General features: G+C 44.3%; 1 protein-coding gene across 1 annotated transcript in view; it reads right to left on the bottom strand.

The window, feature by feature from the left end:
• Positions 1–19,139, bottom strand: part of nrp2a (neuropilin 2a) — a 59,385-nt gene that overhangs the window by 23,390 nt on the left and 16,856 nt on the right. Inside the window, exons 3-8 of the mRNA XM_030779774.1 lie at positions 18,820–19,001; positions 10,948–11,178; positions 9,316–9,492; positions 8,615–8,787; positions 7,353–7,508; positions 706–850 (exon numbers count right to left, since the gene is read on the bottom strand). Coding sequence (XP_030635634.1) covers positions 706–850; positions 7,353–7,508; positions 8,615–8,787; positions 9,316–9,492; positions 10,948–11,178; positions 18,820–19,001 — 1,064 coding nt within the window. The remainder of the gene's footprint in view (positions 1–705; positions 851–7,352; positions 7,509–8,614; positions 8,788–9,315; positions 9,493–10,947; positions 11,179–18,819; positions 19,002–19,139) is intronic.

The following is a 19,139-nucleotide window of genomic DNA, read 5'->3' as shown; positions in this document are numbered from 1 at the left end:
TTAAGCCAAGGATGTGCAGAGTTAGATAAAAAGATACAATGAAAGAGATGGAATAAAAAGAGAGGGGAAAACTATTGGGAGGAGAGAGAGAGAGAGAGCGAGGCATGGAAAAAACGAGTGAGAAAAACCTTTGATTAAGCTAATGCTACAACTCACATACTGAATGAGCGTTTTTGTTTTGACCCTTTTTTGTTTGTTTGTTTGTTTTTTTTAATGATGAGCATATCATACAGGGAGGTTTCTGTTGAGTGGATCGCCTAAGTGAAGCAGTTGGATTTTGCCTCATAACTGCTGCTGTATTCTACTACAGAGGCCAATTGTACAGCGCTTTAATTCTCTCCTGGTGATGCTACATTGCTAACAGCTAACTCCCCTGTGTTGAATACAGATCAAATTAGAGGCCAGCCCATCTGGTATAATGACCCTCCATGATTAAAGTGTCACAAAGCATCATTAGATAAAACACAGAGGAAGCAGAAAATATAAAGCAGTTTTATTTGAAGTAGTCATGTCAGAGACAGAGCATACACAGCTCTCTCAGGGCGGAGAATGTTACATTTCGCTATTTCAGATGGACTGAGGAGGATGTATGGGCATCTGCACACACACACACACGCACACACACACACACACACACACACACACACACACACACACACACGCACACACACACACACACACACACACGCACACACACACACACACCTGTGATCTGGCAGCCGTAGAGTTCAAATCGCAGGGCGATGCCGTTTTTCCACGTCTGGGGACGTATACGCACGAAGCGGGCCAGGACAGGCTGAGGGATCCTGTTCAGGACCACCTCTGAGGGATCAGTGTTGGCATGGAAAATCTGGAAATACACACACACACACACACACCACAGGATTAGCTTAAACAACAACTTCAACTATCTATCAAACATTACAGAATCTTTCACAATACATGCTATATGTAGTTTATAAAGCTAAATGACTGGTAAAGTACATTCTAATGATCAAGAAAAACATAATTGTCTTTCTCATGTCTGCACTGTAGACAACAAGCATGCACGCGCGTGTGTGCGCGCGCACACACACACACACACACGCTCCATTTGATATTTGATGGTATTTCCCTGTGTTCGGTCCATGTGGGGAATTTGAGGTGCTGCCTCTTTGCCATCCGGAAAATTCCTCACCTGAGCCCGAGTGTGACAGAAGCTAAGCCAGACGGCAAGAGCCAGAGAGGGGAACCAAAGACACACACACAGACACACACACACACACACATACAGAAACAGTACCAGAACTGGTTGGTAAATTCAAGCAAGACCAAAGGAACCACGCCACCTCTCTCTCTCTTGCTCTCTCTCACTCTCTCTCCCATAAACTGCGGTAACAGCTCAAACCTCATGGAGAGACAGGCTTTACAGAAGAGAAGATTTAGTGTCAAGAGAATTCTTTTGCATGAGTAAGAGAATGAACCCATGTTACAAAAGTCTAACCTATCCACTCCTCTCCTTCACCAAACATGTGTGTGTGTGTGTGTGTGTGTGTGTGTGTGTGTCAGCCTTTCCAAGAAAAGCAGAGACCCATAATGGTTCATTGGGCTGGTAAAATAGAAGGTCATTCAGCCACCAGTAAAACCCCAGAGTCTGTGCATCTGTGTGCTGCTAACCCAGACGGAGAGCAGACAGACAGACAGACATGCCTCTGCTCCACATACCCAGACAGGAGGTGCTGAGCCACCGCTCTGTCCAAAAACAAAACATGGGGCCCATAGACTACACTAAAAGGACCACTGAAAAAGAGAGAGGGGAGGCCAAACTTAGGCTTTAAGAGTTTTGGAGGCCAGCGGGAAAGAGATGAGGAGAAATAAAGGCAGATGAAAGGTTGTGAAGAGTGAAAGAAATTAAACAAATTCAAATCTGCGAGATTTTGGGCCTGGAGAAAATGAGATAAGGAAGGTAACAAAAATAAGATGGGATGAAATGAATGAGGTGAGAGGTGAGAGATCAGAAAATTAGTTTGGTTGAAAAAAAAGTGACAGCAGAGGAAAAAGACAAAAAATGAGAGAGAGAGAGAGAGAGAGAGAGAGAGAGGGGGAGAGAGAGAGAGAGAGAGAGAGAGAAACAGGTAGGGATTGAGACACTGTGGATTTCAGGACAGTAGGCCTCTTCTGCTCAAAGCTTCCATCGATACCTCTCTGAAAATCTAGGATTTTCATCAATAAAAAGAATTACAGAGGTCAAAGGTTAATAAGACTCACAGCGGTGGCATGAGGAACATCTGATTCTTGCTGGAGTCACCAGGTAAAATGACGTGACTTCCCACATGGGCCAAGTCTCAATAAAACGCTTAGGGTGCTTCGGCTTAATGTGAAGAACCAACCTTCACGGTACCAAGAGAGGACTACGAAATCTGCATTTTTAGAGGGGGAAGTTTAAAAAGTGTGTGTGTGTGTGAGCACATGTGTGTGTGCGTGTGCGTGTTTTAAATACATAGTGGAGCAAACCCTCTTCTCCCCATCTTCACTGGTCAGGTGAAAAAATTACTCTGACAATGACTTGGAAATGTGGAATCATTCCAGGATGAATCTTAAGTAAGATGGTATTAAAATAAAGTAGATTAAAAAAAAATGGCTGGATAGTCTGCCAAAAACGTACCCTCATGAGATTAGGAGATGCCCATAAAATGGACGATTATCCAGTCTAAAAAATGGCTCTGTTACACTCAGGCATGAAAGCCCCCTGTTTACCCTATGGTGCTATGTACTGCTGATCTTTACATATGAGCTTTCATATGTGAGTTTACATATGAGCCTGGTAAACAAGGCTAAAATCTGCCTGACAACCAAGGGGGGGCCGGACTAGCCAGACTGACGAGGCTCCGCCCATCCAGCCATGACTAATGAATAGTGAGAGTAAACTGAATAATTTAGGCTGCCGTGTTGTGTCTCTACGAGTGGCAGGTCATGAAATTATAACGACCCCCCCCCTACTGTGCCCCCGCCTTACGCCTCTCCCTCCCGCAAATCCCACTACAGGCTGGTCATACGTCCCACACGGGTGTGAAGGGACAGAGGGCTTATGGGTATTTAACTATTCATTCCTTTCCACTGAAGGACCGGGTCAACCTGTACAGTAAAATAGGAAAAAAAATAGAGGAAGATCAGGCCACAGACAGACAGCAGAAGATGAAAAGCAGGGGAAGAAGGGAAGAGGAGAAAAAAAAAGAGAGGTCACTATATTATAGTTTTGCTCTATGATTTCGCAGAGTCTTTTAAAAGAGAAACAGTGTTGAGCTCAGAGCTCCAACTACCACCCCCATCCTCTCTCTCTCTCTCTCTCTCTCTCTCGCTCTGTGTTTCTTCTCCTGTACTCCTTCGTTTCCCCCTTTGTTTCCATGGCATGCTGCTGTGTTTGCCCTAAAACTGATGGCACCAGGGGGATCTGTGGTCAACTCTGCTCAAGACATTACTCTCTCTCTGTCTCTTCCTTTCAGTCATGCTCTCTCATTCTTTCTGCTCTCTCTCTCTCTCCCCATCTCTTCAGCCTTTCCTACAACACTCTCCAGATGAAGATGTTGACAGTGGGAACTGGTTCCAGTTGGCTGGTCTCCAGCCCCCAGCACTGTCTTAAAGAGAGGGAACATGGACAGTGTGTACTTGTGTGATGTGCATGTGTGCGTGTCTCTGTGCGTGTGTGTGTGTGTATGTGTATGTGTGCACAGAACAATGTGACCCCCCCTCACATGCTTTCTGTCAGTGGAAGTAAAAAATGACAGGCCAACAAACACGCTCCCATTGCTCTCTCACTCCCTCTTTCCTCCCTCTCTTTTTCTCTCTCTCTCTCTCTTTCTCTCTCTCTCTCTCTCTCTCCATCATCTTCTGATGCTGGCACAGGAGGGCTCCTAGAACTGCTTTGTGTGCTGTTTCTCTCCCCAGCATGCTAGTATGTGTGACAGATTTATTACTTGGAGCGCAAGATCGATTTATACGAATTTCAATAATAAACAGGAAATGTTGCAATTTTTGTGGCCTCTGGGACATTTCCTCACTTATCCCCCCCAAAAAAAAGTATGGAAAGGTGATGTGCGCAAGAGGGTGATGTGTGTGTGTGTGTGTGTGTGTGTGTGTGTGTGCGTGCATGTGTGCGTGTGCGTGCGCGCATGTGTGTGTGTGCGTGTGCGCGTGCGCGTGTGACAAAGAAAGAATGTTTTTACACATATGGCTTGGCCATAAATGTATGATTGCGTGTGTGAACAATGAACAACAACAAACCAAGCAAATGGGGTCTGTGTGTGTATCTGTGAAGCTCCGGGTCGGAACAATCAAAGCAGTCATGCAAGTCTGATAAACATTCTCCTCCTCCAAGTCCACAACAGCATTACCACATTGTCTTTTTCATGGCTGCACGACTTTCTCATTTCTGAAACGGCTGACATCATCTCTCCATTTGTAGTGCAGACACGGCGGTGCGGCCTCTTCTGCTGACAAGGCTCCCCTCTCTCCCCCAACACTACACCTTTTCGCTCGGCCGTCACAGTCCAACACAACGAGACACGGACGCTAAACACCCGACATCTGTCTACAAGCCACTCCAACAAAGACAGCTGCTCATCTCTTATTGGCTGAAGACAAACGGAGCCCCTGTACTGAAATTCTGTCTGTTATTATCTATCACATACAAATTAGTGATGAAAAGAATTGCGCTGTGATTCAGAAGGAAACAGTAAAAGTTAAAGTAAAAAAGAAAAAGAAAATGTGAAAAGAGCGTTGGAAAGACTATTGGATTAAAAGGCCAAAATGCTCCTTCAAGGTCCTACAGTGCATGTTTTTTCCATCCAGTCTTGTTATTGGATACTCTTGTTTTGCTCTTTGTAGAAAAATAAGGAGCTATTCAGTATATAACAACAATCTATGAATAAAATCTCAGCATAAAGCTAAGATATAACACAAAAAAATAAGATTTAATCTTGATGTAGGTTGTACTCGTATAAAAAAAAGGCCTATTCAGTAATCTGGAGCTAGAACATGTTGAGGCAGTATAATCGGCATAACAATAAGTCAATTTCATTTGCTTTCTGAAAATTAATACCTAGAGTCATAATTGTTGCAATTATTCATAATTACAAAACACATATTTTTGCTAATTACATGGTAACTCATAATTACATGCTTGAGTCAGTCATACCTTGCTTGACAGGCAACTGGACAGAGAATGAGGCTTTGGAATTAGGATTAAACCCGTTGGCACTAATCCTAGTCTAGTCTGTGGGTCAGTACCAGTGAATCGCCCTCCATGCTGAAACATCCAGCAATAGGAAGAGACTAATCTTTTAATCAACGCAGACCGACTCATAAAGACAATCAGAGGGTTAATCCCCTTACTTTTATTACTGGACCCCCCAGGGTGTACGGATGGGTTAAAACTCATAAGCGTCTTTCAGAAGTTAGGATTAAAACTGTGTTCAGCACTAGCATAGAGGGATTAGCCATCACGAAACACGGGGTTCTGGGTGAGAGAGCCTGTCTGTATTGAAACAAATGGAAACTAAGGCTTGCACTGAAAATGTAGCAGAATAAATACAGTCTAACTGTGTATATAATAAATGGTTAATAGTTAAGGTGGGATGACTGGAAGAACAGTACAGATAAACGCCCATGCTAATGCTAGCTCTAGCAAACTGCCTTGCCTTGTCCAGTCAGATCCAGTTTGTTGATTTTGACAAATGATCCCCCCCTGCCCCCCACTGCCTTTCAGTTCAAAGTCATTTTTAACCTGTCCTAATCCATTTTTTTTTTCTTTTTTGGTGGGTGGGTGGTGTGTGTGTGTGTGTGTGTGTGTGTGTGTGTGTGTGTGTGTGTGCGCGCACGTGCGTGTGTGCGCGCGTGCGCTATTATGCAATAAATCCCATTCATTTGATTTTATCAGAAAGCCCTGCTGAGATAGAAAATGTTCTACAGAGAGTTATCCATAGTTGCTAAATATCTCAAAATTTTCAGTTAAATAAACTCTGTTCACCTATTAAGACTGGGTGAAAGATGAATCGTGGGAAGTGTCATTACTCCATTCCTTAGCTAAGTCTGTGAGAGGAGAACGTAGCAAGGGCAAAAAGGTTGTAATTTAGCATGAACTCTACGGCATACTAACACACACCCAGACACACACACACACACACACCCAGACACACACAAACTGGTCTCTCTCCTGCTGGGGGCTGTTTACAGGTCCAGGTGCGGGTGTGTGGGACTGGTCAGGCAGGTGTGTTTATGGCGGGAAGCACAGAGTCATGATGAATGGTCGTGATAGATAAGGGCAAACAAAGGACTCCATTCTTCTTTGTGAGTAGATAACCATCACTAACCCTCTCCCATGTCACTTTCCCTGTTCTCCGCAGTAGGAGTGAGTTCACCTGAGTCTCAGGTCACTATTCCCCAAGGCTATTTCAGGTCCCTCGGCTGCTCCTGTCCATTAGGTCCAATCAATTGTCCCTCAGTGGGAATTTCTAACATCCTATCTCTGTCCATTACAATGAAAGGTATCTTCATCACAGGGAAACTCAGTGAGGGGAAAACAACAACAACAACAAAAAAACAAAAGCAAATTCAGCAAAACAATAAAGCGTACGGTAATATAAACATGCTGACAAGCCCCTAAATGTTGCCAAATTTTACAAACAGTTTTCAAGCCGAATCAAACAAAATTAAACTCAAACTACATAATCATGTCTAATTCTCTCTGCAACATGACTTCTAAACCGTGTGCTGCCCCCCAACCCCGCCCCCCCCCCCCAAAAAAAAGAAAAGAAAAAAAAAAAAGAAAGGAGAAAAAAAAAAAAAGTGTAGCTGGTTGCAACAACAAAATGAAGAGGAACATTAAATTTGTACTGTGGTAGCCAAACCTTCCTCCTGGAGATCTAATCTCCTCCAGGATTGTGTTCCATTCCTAATCTAAGCCACCTGGCAGGACTATTCATATGCTCTTCGGGCTCATGATTATCTGGAACAGGTGGGTTAGATTAGGAGCTGAAATCTTGCATTGGGGAGGATCTTGGAGAGCTCCCTGGGCAGTCCCATAGTTCTGTGTGCTTGTGGAGAACTGTTGTTTCTCATTGTGAATATGACCTTTTGTCTTACCTTGGGGTGAGAATGATTATTTCTTGCTTATTCTGACAATAGTGTTTTTATATGTACTTGATACAGCATATACGGTTGTCAGTTGTCTGAGCAGAGTTTTTTTTATATTAATTGAGTTTTTTAAGCATTCATTGTTCTTTTGGTTCTCTACGTGACGGTACTGGAACTATCACACGACATCTCTGAGGCTCTCTACACCGTATTGTGTGGAAGGTCATTTAGGTGTCTCTTACTTTGTGGTTCTTGCCATGTCGGTATATCATCCAGTCCTCTCCATTGGTGCTGACCTCCAGTTTGAATGTGGTGACGTGATAGGATTTCTGCGTCTCCTTGGAGATGGCCCCCTGGGTGGCAATTCCCGTCACGACTTTAAGGAACTGGAGGTCCACCTACAGGAGGGATTAAAAGAAAGGAGGGTTGAGGGGGGAAGGGGGGGGGTGACAGAGAGTGGACAGGAAATGTATGAAATTAGAGATGATTATTCACTTTGATGCCTGTTATTGATGCCTACGTGCTCTGGATCTCCTTGCAGTTGATCAAGCCAACCACTCTGATATTTTCAGCTCCTCTCTCCTATGAGACTCTGGTTAATTAGCGTTTCTTAGCCCCCCCCCCCCCCCCCCCCCCACCCCCCCCACCCACTACAGCACACATTATCTTCCATGCGTCAGGTCTGAGGGTGGTAGTGAAGATAAACAGGGTGTAGCGTAGTGTTTTTAATGACATTCAAACACATAATTATACCAAAATCACAGAGAGAGAGAGTGAGAGTGAGAGAAAGAAATGTAAACATATCTGGCTTTTGTTCAGATATATCCGCGTATGGCTAGAGAGATAACAAACTTTTGACGTAAACAGATACTTTTTTTGGAAGTATTAATTAAAAGTTGTTGAGATAAAATTTTGGTGATTTATTGATGCTTGTTTGCTAATGTATGACCGGACGCCAGAGACAGAGTGATCTGGCTGCGGGTTGTTTGTCTTTCGGACAGCCCTTGCTCTCTCAGCCTTGGCCCTGCCGTCTCAGGATGTGTTTGAGGAGATGTTGTTTGGTATGGGAAAGGAGAGAGGAGGCGTTAGGGGGCGAGGGGGTGTGGGGCAGGCGCGTGTATAAAATCAATGGCACGGCAGACTGTTGCTAACTATGGATTCCCGAGCAGAAGCCTCATCCATCACGGGGCCTTTACCGTCAAAATCAGCCTTTGCACGCATCGCTAAGCTGAGCCCAGACAACAAACACAGCATATCCACAACGCCAGCTCTGCAGATGGGTGAGACAGCGTGACCCACACAAGGCTTTGGTTATTGTTTATGGGCGTGGGTGTTTGGGTGGTTATTTGAGGGGTTTGAGGGCCGGGGGGTAATAAAGGTGCCCACCTGTGTGTATTCTTTGTTGCTGTCCTCGCTCAGGGTCTAGGCATTGTGCTGGTTGTTATTGTTTATGGGCGTGGGTGTTCGGGCATGTGTGTGCGTGTGCGGTAGTAATGGTGCCCACCTGTATGTATTCTTTGTTGCTGTCCTCACTCGGGGTCCAGGCATTGTCCTGGTTGTTGAGGCGTGCCTGCCGTGGGGACCAGAGGCCATCATAGAAGGAGGAGGAAGCCGAGATCTGATCGTCTGAAATCTTCCCAGACTCCATACCAAAGGCGTTACTACAGTGAAATGAGGCTACAAGAGACAGACAGAAGACAGAGACAGAGACAGATAGAGAGAGAGGGAGAGAGAGAGAGAGAGAGAGAGTGTGTAATACAATGCTACTTTTAGTTTTTTGCTAATTACCCTTCATTTTGTCAGTATTGTATTCCCCAGCACAATGAGGTGAATGTACAAAGCCCAGGACATAACAACGGGCAGAGTAAATGAAGAGAGGAAGGGATAGTATTACAGACAGAAAGAAAACAAACACATGGGGAGAAGTGGATTGAAAAAGGACAGAAGTGCAGGGGAGTGAGAGACAAATAAGTCACTGAGAAAGAAAGAAAGAAAGAAAGAAAGAAAGAAAGAAAGAAAGAAAGAAAGAAACAAAGAGAGAAAGAAAGCAGGTGACAAACTGACAAATAGTAAGTGGTGACATGTAGGTTTGGATAGATGGTAAAGAGAGAGGAATTAAGGTAAAAACAAAATGTCAAAATTTAACAGAAAAAAAGAAAACAAACAGAAATAAAGAAAAGAAAAAGAAAAATGCATCACATTTACAGACAGGCCAATAATACTCACAGTCAGTGACTTCTCTGTGTGTCATGTTGTAGCGGGCAGAGAAGCCATCCTTGGCCACGGCCATGTCCGTATGGAAGGACAGAGACAGAAGGCCCGTGGAGGACTGAATCTCTGGAGGAATCTTAGTACCACAGTACCGTCCAATCAGGGGTCCCACTAAGAGCAGACGAACACACGCACGCACACACACACACACACACACACACACACACACACACACACACACACAAAGATGTTAGAACATGTATGAATTCCTCTCCCTTTCTGTTGCTTGGTCCTGCATGATTTTAGATCCTGGTTAAAGTAAACATGCTGATGCACTGGTTGTTGATGTAGGACCATTTTGAAGGCCTAGGGAAGACCTCTAATTCTGAGCAATTGTGGTGCAGTCCAGAGTTCTTTATGTGGAGTCTATGTCGTCTTTCTCTGATCTGAGCTGGGTTCTGTTACAAGTGGTTGGTGGAAAAACAGAGTGAATTTAAAAAGACTCTCTGTTTACTACATTAATGGCTCATTCAAAGGAGATGAGAAGATCCAGTGACAGTTACCAAGTAATTTATCCCTGCTCACAGACTTCAAACTCTACATGTGCGTGTTGTCCACTCCAATATCAGAAAAAATCACAAATAACACAAATCTGGCTACAGCTAAAATCTCAGCTAAAATTCTCACTGGTGTAAACAGACAAATTGTGGAAAGCTTGTCTAATCTCACTCTCATCATCAGCTAATTTTCTTCTCCAACATTTTCAGCATTTCCACTTAAGCATTTGCAAACGTTCGGGAATAAGCAATGTACAGACAAGTGTTTGACAACACTACAAGACCGCAGCTGTAGACAGCAGAGTTTTTCCACTTGTGTCTTCTGTTCAGTTTACAATAATGAATAAACAGGTTTCACAGGGGTTTCACAAGTGTCTCCCTTTGCCTCCATGTCTCTTTATCAGCGTGTGTTGTGACAGATATGATCGAACAACAAGCTGACCTGACTCGTTCATCTTAGCTGTCTCAAGGGAACCGCAACTGACACCAAATTCCACTGTTATGTCACGAATCTCCTATCACCGTTCTCCTGTTTACAGATAAACCAGTCTCCCAACTATCTCTCTTTTTCCCCGAAAGACAGGAAGAGTCTCATTAGATAAGGAGGGAAAGATCCTTTGAGAGAGCGAGAGGTGAAGAGGGGATGATGACAGACGGAGGAGTACACTTGAACAGGAAATAGGGTGTTGCAAGGGGGAAGCCTGTCCCGTGGAGGTGTTAACACACGTTTTTAAAGGAGAGGAAAGACTTGATGGTGGGCTGGCGTCTGCAGACTTTAAGGGGGGAAAAAAAGGGTGTGTTTCACGCTTTGTCACTGTCGTTCTCTCTCTGAGCTAATATACGCTAATATATGTTGAGTGAGAGTTCGCATAAAAAAAGCTTACGGAATATTTAATAATAATATCAGCTATTTTTTTTTTTTTCACATTCCTCAGCAGCTTACATTCTTATTCTCATTATCACGATGTGGATATACTCCACAGAAATGGTGGAGGAGTCTGTTTTTGGCGCCTGAACATGTTTCTGCATGACACTGTGTGTTTTCTTCTGAGAATGCGCAGGGACTCACCCTGTGGTAGGCCGTCCCATATGTCCAGCCAGTCGTACTTGCATTCTCCCTCACCCATCAGGAGCGGGTCGTTCTCCAGGTCAAACGTGAGGAAGTTGAGGGTGACCTCCATGTGAGGAGGAGTGATGATGATGAAGGAGCATTCTAGATTGTGGGGGTATTTGTCAGGAAAGCCGGGAGACTCAATCACTCCCGTTGGACTTGTGAAGTTCAGGAAACAGTGCTCGGATCCTGTGGCGTGAGGCGCGTGAGTAAAACACAAAAGAAAGAGAAAGACAAAGACAAAAACATTACTCTTAGTTGTTAATAATAACCTTTAACTTGATAAAAAGCTGATATAGTTTGTCCTCAACCTACTTTTATTAAACGCATTATACACCAACCACATAATGAAAAACACATTGGATCACAATGTGGAGGGTGTTTTCCTATTGCTGTATACATATAAAACACGAGTGAAGATACTTCTTATGATGAACTGCTTCTCATGCATCTCTTTCGCTCTCTCTCTCTCTCATTCACATTTAAAACTGCTGTCCACGCTCAGAGATCCTGTCACGCACGGCGACGCAGAGCACGGCCCACGTTCTGCATGCAGAGCCCCCCCCCCCCCCCCCAAAAAAAAGAAAAATAAAATAAAAAGGAGGGAAAATCTAATGAGAGACAGAGAGGGATAAACAACACAACACTAATGACAGACACAATCAGCCGAGCGAGGGGCTCTGGGCTCCCAGAGCTCATTAGATATGCAGATTTATGGACCCTCCAGTGCTCACCTTGAGCTCTGACAGATGTGAGGCCAACGCTAACTTCCCATCATGCCCTGCTCTAACCTGGAGATGTGATTGAGGTCCTCAGACACTTGGTGGTTATGGACATGCACAGCAATGAAGGAGTAATAGTGAATTCCGAGGTGAGCGTCACTCTTTCTACCTTTCTCTCTCTCTCTCTCTCCCTCTCTCTCTCTCTCTCTCTCTCTCTCTCTCGATCTTTCTATTCTATATGCCATAAGGCTCTTTTCTTACTGAAACACTGAGTATGAGATGGGCTAATTGCATGTACGCAGAACAAATGTGTGAACCCACACACATCTCACACAGTCACTTAGAGAGGACAGATAGCTCTAAACCCAAAGAGAGCAAAATGGGCAGATGTGTTTTAAAAACAACCAAATTAACAGACAAGAGCAGTTCCCAAGTTCTCCGATTCTCCACGTTACATTTCCTTTGTATTTGACCGTTTGGTTGGTGTGGCCGTAGCCAAATTGCACGTGTTCATTCATGATGCGTTCAGACTGGCCCCGCTGCTGCCACCACACAGGTCCACACCCAGAGGCAGTGCCTGCTTCCCGCTGTCTCTCTAAAACCTTCCCTCCAGTCAGCAATGTCTCCATATGAGGGCCAATTTCCCAGAATGTTATAAAAGGAGACCAGGCCCACTGTGAGCGGCTTTAAGGCACTGTTGTCAAGGGTCATTGTCTCTACATGTCCAGAGCCATGGAGAACCAGGTCATCCTGATGATCACAGGCCAGATGACAGGCAAGCTCTGGCCTGCTCCTCAGACAACACACACACACACACACACACACACACTCCATCACTCTCTCTCACTCTCTCTCCTTCTTTCCTTCTCTTTCTTTCTCTCTCTCTCTCTATTTCTCGAGTGGTACCAGGAATATGAACCAGGAATATGTTTCAATGACAACAGCCCACACACTCATACATAAACATGTACATATACACAGGCACGGAGACACACACAAAACGGCTGAACAGACGCAATATTGTGGAGATGACAACCACAGAGAGTAAGGAGACACGCAAGAGCGCATGCACACACACACACACACACACACACACACACACACATAGAGGATACATGCTTTCTCTTATCTTTGTGCAGTACTCATCCTGCACCCACACACAGAGCAGTATTAATGCCAGCTTGTGTGTATCTGTGGAGTTAAGGGTGTGATTAGCACAAAGCCACTGTGCCTCTTCATTGTAAAGAGAAGAGTGTTTGAGCTGGTGTATTACACAACCACTCTACCTCCAGTAACTCTGACTCACAGAGAACTGTATATATGTGTGTGTGTGTGTGTGTGTGTGTGTGTGTGTGTGTGTGTGTGTGTGTGTGTGTGTGTGAGTTTATGTTAGTGGGATCTCTCGTGATTCCATGTAGTGCTTAGTCCTATTGCTAAGATTTCACTGCGGTGTGCATGCACATGTGTCTTTTTCACCTCAGTACACACACACACACGTGTGTGTGTGTGTGTGTGTGTGCGTGCAATTTTGTCTAGACCTGCCTTCTTCAATAAGTTATGTTACAGGGATTTCGTGTGAGGGACAGAGAGCAAGTGTTTCTTGTACTCTGTGTGTGCGTGCGTTTGTGTGTGCGTGTGTATGTGTGTGCCATACTGGTCGTGTTTTTCCTCTCTCACTGGGTCAAGATTCAGCAGACTGTGATATGCTGCAGAAGCAGGCTGCGTTTTTCTGTCATTGGCTGCTTCCATTACCCTACTTCATCGCCTGTCTCACGCGCCTTGACCCTGCCACACAGGCTACCGCTGTGCAAGTATGCGTGTGTGCATGCATGTATGTGTGCGTGTGTGTGAGCGTGTGCGTGTGTGTGTGTGTGTGTGAGAGAGAGAGAGGGAAAAACAGAGACAGAGACACAGGGGGTGTGTATGCATGAGTGCCTTCCCTTTTTGTAACCGCTCATTACTTTGTGTTTTTGAACATGCTAAATACACTTCTCTTCACCCTCCTCCTCCTCCTCTTCCTCTTCTTCTTCCCTAGGCCACGCCCCCTCATGCTCTTTGGCTGGGCGTATGGCTCCTGTTTTTAACCTGTGAACAGCCACTTGGCATACAGTGGGCGTGGCAATGAAAGGGTTAGTTGCCGGGTAGAAAGTGCGAGGCGTAAGAGTCGACCTAGTAATAACGTGAATGCCCTAAGCCTGGACTGTGGGGGTCACTCCCCCTCTCCCTCTCTCCCTCCCTCACTCTCCTCCGCTCATCCCCTCACCCCTCTGTTTTTCAACAGTATGGGTGGAGTCTATGTTCATTCATATCTCTCTCTTGGTCTTTCTCGGACACTATTTGAAGTATATCAAATCCAAATCATTTTTTTTTTTTCAAATTCTACTAATAACTGACTTTTCCCACACACAATCCAACAAATAATTAAAAATAAGCGGTGCATCAGGAGGAAACAACAAGAACAACAACAAAAATCATCATCCTCATCCTCATCTTTATCATCACCATCTTTCTCTGACTTCACCTTCTGTGCTTGACTGTCTTTTGGTTCAGAGTTAAAGGTTCTGAATATTTAGAGTTGAAATTCCTCTCTAAACTGATACATAACCCACATCAAACAGCGAGTCAACCCCCTTCAGTGATTTATGTAGCCTCCAACTGACACTAATAACTACTGATAATGATGTGCTGCTTTGTTGTCCCCAGGTTATGTCAGATTAAATGGGGGGTTGAGATTAGGATTAGGAGATTCTGATACAGCCAGCTCAGTGGTTAAAGAGTTTGTTGCTGAGTACCGTGCGGCGGAGACGGCACTTGGCTTCGTGCGCATTTTAGAAGCAGTGAGTGAAAGAAAAATCCTCACTCCTTCACTCAGCGTGAGATCCTGACCCAGTGGAGAAGACGACACACTTACTGAAGTACAATATGACACACTTCTGACTCTACTTTCACAACCATTGTGTTTAAGTATGCACACTGTGGACTATACAACCAGCATACACATATCAAATCTGCTACAGCACTGCACTGGGGGTTTTGAGAGAAAAGGAATCTCCAGAACTCAACTTTGGGAAAGTAGATGGGGTTGGGAAGGTAGTTAGGAGAGGGTGGTGTGATAAAAGTAAGGTTTTATAGATGGAGAGACTGGGAGAGACAGGCAGAAAGAGGAGGTTGGTCATAGTAAATTCCTCTGGCAGGCGGAATGGGCCCCTGGTCGGTGCTGCCACAGGTGGGGGGGCAGGACCACTGTCACCAGCGGCGACAGAGACCCACGGCCCCTGTGACCTTAATTGGCTCCTCCTGTGCGCCCCACTCTCGGGCTGTGACGACAAACCCCAGAGGCTGCTCAGCAGGAAGTCTTCCTGTAGTAACCGTAGCAACAGCGTTAGTGGCACACGTGACCCAGGGCAAAGGGGGGGAGGGGGGTGGGGGGGGGGGTTAAAAAGTGGGGTGCATGTAGTGGGTTAAAATCTAGCTTGACTAAACTGGGGCAGAAAAGCGGGGCAGCAAAATGGAGGGGTGGGTTCATTTCAGTCTCAGAGAGAGAGGGTAGGGAAAAAGGGGAACATTTGGGGTGGGTGGTGCTACCTCACATCCCCTAAGGATGAGAGAAAGAGAGAGAGACAGAGAGACAGAGAGAGAGAGAGAGAGACAGAGAGAGATGAGAGAACTAGCTGGTGGGGGCCAGAAAAAGTTGAGAGGGTCCTGGAGAAGAGGACTCAGACAGGATGAAGGGTCAGAGGTCAAATCCCTTAATGTTGATGATTACAAGTGACCCCACGTTTCGAGACACTGCAGAGACACAGGAGGCTGTTCCCTAGTCACTGATCCCAGACTGTGGACAGCCAAGTCAGACAACTATCAACCTGAAAGTCTACTCAATCTACAAATACACAACTATCACACTGAAATTCATTCTACAAATACACAACTATCACACTGAAATTCATTCTACAAATACACAACTATCACACTGAAATTCATTCTACAAATACACAACTATCACACTGAAATTCATTCTACAAATACACAACTACCACACTGAAATTCATTCTACAAATACACAACTATCGTACTGAAATTCATTCTACAAATACACAACTATCATACTGAAATTCATTCTACAAATACACAACTACCATACTGAAATTCATTCTACAAATACACAACTATCATACTGAAATTCATTCTACAAATACACAACTACCATACTGAAATTCATTCTGCAAATACACAACTATCACACTGAAATTCATTCTACAAATACACAACTATCACACTGAAATTCATTCTACAAATACACAACTACCATACTGAAATTCATTCTACAAATACACAACTATCACACTGAAATTCATTCTACAAATACACAACTATCATACTGAAATTCATTCTACAAATACACAACTACCATACTGAAATTCATTCTACAAATACACAACTATCGTACTGAAATTCATTCTACAAATACACAACTATCGTACTGAAATTCATTCTACAAATACACAACTATCATACTGAAATTCATTCTACAAATGCACAACTATCACACTGAAATTCATTCTACAAAAACACAACTATCATACTGAAATTCATTCTACAAATACACAACTATCATACTGAAATTCATTCTACAAATACACAACTATCACACTGAAATTCATTCTACAAATACACAACTATCATACTGAAAGTCTATTCAGTCTACAAATGCACAACTATCATACTGAAATTCATTTTACAAATACACAACTATCATACCGAAAGTCTATTCAGTCTATAAATACACAACTATCACACTGAAAGTCTATTCAGTCTATAAATACACAACTTGGGGAAAAACATGAAAGAACCGACCGCTGCTGACCTAAAAAAATCTGAGTATAAATAGTCCTTATCCAAATGCAAAACCAAACACATCACAAGCTTGGGGAAAGAGTTGAACGTTCTTCAGAGCCATTTTTAATTACTTACATAAGAGCATATCCAGAGCATTCCAAGAACAACAACAACAACAACAACAACAACAACAACACACAAAAAAACAAAACAAAACATGATTAGTCATTACCCAGGGGCCACCAGTGTTCTGCTTGGGCCGGCTGGGAAAAGGAAGAGTGTTGATTTCCTGTCAAAGTGGAGAAGAGAGGGGAACTTGTTCGTGGGCTCCCGAAGAAATAGTGTAGAGATAGAGAGACACGCCTCTGAAAAGTGTTTATGAAAGATCCTATCTCTGAGGCCAAAGATGTCCCGCCTGTGTACTCATACATAAACACGAAGGCACATCATTGCACTAACAGGTACGCAAATGTGGACTTCGCATGGTACAAAATAAATAGGAAACTCTTTGTGACATTTGAGTGTGTGTGTCTGTGTGTGTGTGTGTACTAGTATGGGGTCTGCCTGGCAGCGCGTACAGTTCTCCACAGAACCCTGTAAACTGTGGTTTGGAGGAAATATTTGGCACGAAACTGACATGTGAAAACAAACAGCAGTGTTTGGAAGAATGCTTGAGGGAAAGAGTTTGTTCTCCCTCAAAGAGGGAACCAAGCGTTCAGAACATGTGTTACCCATACACGCATTCACACACACACACACACACACACACACACACACACACACACACACACAAACATACACACACACAAACATATACAAAACCAAGATGAGTACACGAACACAAGCAGCGACATGAATGGATGTAAGTATCTTAACACACACATACACCCACACAAGCATGAAGAGAGATCTTGTTAAATCCATAGCAACTGCATTCCTGTCCCCTTGCTATTCCTATGCTTGCATGTGAAATGATAACACATCAATATATGCCAAATTAGCCATGCTAGTAACACTCTCTTTGGCAATAGAGCTTTGCACCAGGTATTGATGGTCGTAACTCCAGCCAACACCCAACGGTGACAGATCTCGAAAAGTCATGGAAGGCATCTCTTCTTTCAGGGGCAAAAGTGCCAAATATCAACGGCAAAGGGTTTCACTGCATCACACATCAGTTTGCTCCTTGCAGAGGGGCCCTTGCACGAGTGCACCTCAAGCAGAACCCAATCAGAATGCTTGGCTTGGCAGTCCTGGCCGAACACAAAGTGCTAGAGCTCTCCCGTTAGTGGCCTTCACTAACTCTCTGCTCCCCAAGGACAAGAGATCAGAACCCAATTAAAGGGGCATTCCTGGCATGCTTGAAGAAGGTTTAAAAGAGTTAAGCCTTTTTTTTATTATTAAAGAAACCCCTCCCTCTTCCCTTCTAAACACTGTTTATTTTTTCTTCACTCTCTCCTTTGATGGTTAATTGGTCTGGGAGCATTTTGGAAACTTTAAGGAGGAAGTTTTAGGAGCGTGTCTGACGACCGTAAGGCTGGCCAGAGAGATCACGACCCTCTAGAAAGAGGAAAAAAAAAAAGAGGTTGTGTGGGGTCGTTCCACTAACAAGATCTGGAGCGTAATGAAAGTGCTTGAAAAAACAAAAGAAGAAGAAGAAGAAGAAAAAAAAAATTATGTGAGTCACTTGTGGCTCTGAAAAACCCCTCTCCAATGTCCAGTCGACACAGATGGAGAGAAACACTCAACACATAAACACCCCAGCCACCAAGAAACCAAAGAAAGAGGAGAGCATGGCTAAGAGAGGAAGAGAAAATGAATAAAGATCACTGGAAATGGTTTACTGAAGTCCCCAGCATGTCTCTGATATAGTGAGTAACTAATGCACTTATACAGACAACTCCGCGGGAGTCTACGTGCAGAATGGGCAACAGCCACCGTAAGAAGACTCATGCTTCTGTCCAGTCGGCTGCACCCAGGGGCAAATAGGACAAACAGGAAGAGAGCACAGGCAGATTGACTTGTCTCATGTGAAAGCCTTGTGTGGCACCAGCTCCACATCTGAACTTCTTATTGGCTCACTGGTGACTGGGAGACCCGAGTGAAGGGGCAGCAAGCGATGCTGAACGGTCCTCTAACAGTGACGCTGAGAGACCAAGTCATTTTTGAAGAACGAGACCATCAAACTGTATCTACATCTCCATACCCACATGGCAACCTCTCATCAAAGACAAACAAAAAACTGTGAACACTGGGTCACGCGGACCAGGCTCACCCGTCTTGTAGATCTCGTAGCGCAGCGAGAAGCCAGCCCCCTGGTGGGCGTAGTCGGAGACGAATTTGATGTGTAGTACAGGACCTGATGAGATGATGGCAGGGGGGGCAATGTTGCTGCAGTGTTTCCCCAGCAGTGGCGCAGACTCCGAACCGCCGTCCCGAATCTCAATGAAGTCGTATCTGGAAAATAAGTGGAAAATACTCCGGTTAGGTTCTGTCTATTTCTCCTGGTCTAGAATCAGACAGTCTTCCAGTGTAAATGTGGTGATGCCCTGATGATAGTTAGGCATTATAATACGTCATTCTTTATCATAAGCA

Source organism: Chanos chanos, chromosome 7, assembly GCF_902362185.1.
Source record: "Chanos chanos chromosome 7, fChaCha1.1, whole genome shotgun sequence".
Lineage (NCBI taxonomy): Eukaryota > Metazoa > Chordata > Actinopteri > Gonorynchiformes > Chanidae > Chanos > Chanos chanos.
The sequence above is the reverse complement of the archived record's forward strand: the minus strand, read 5'-3'. Positions and strand labels throughout refer to the sequence as shown.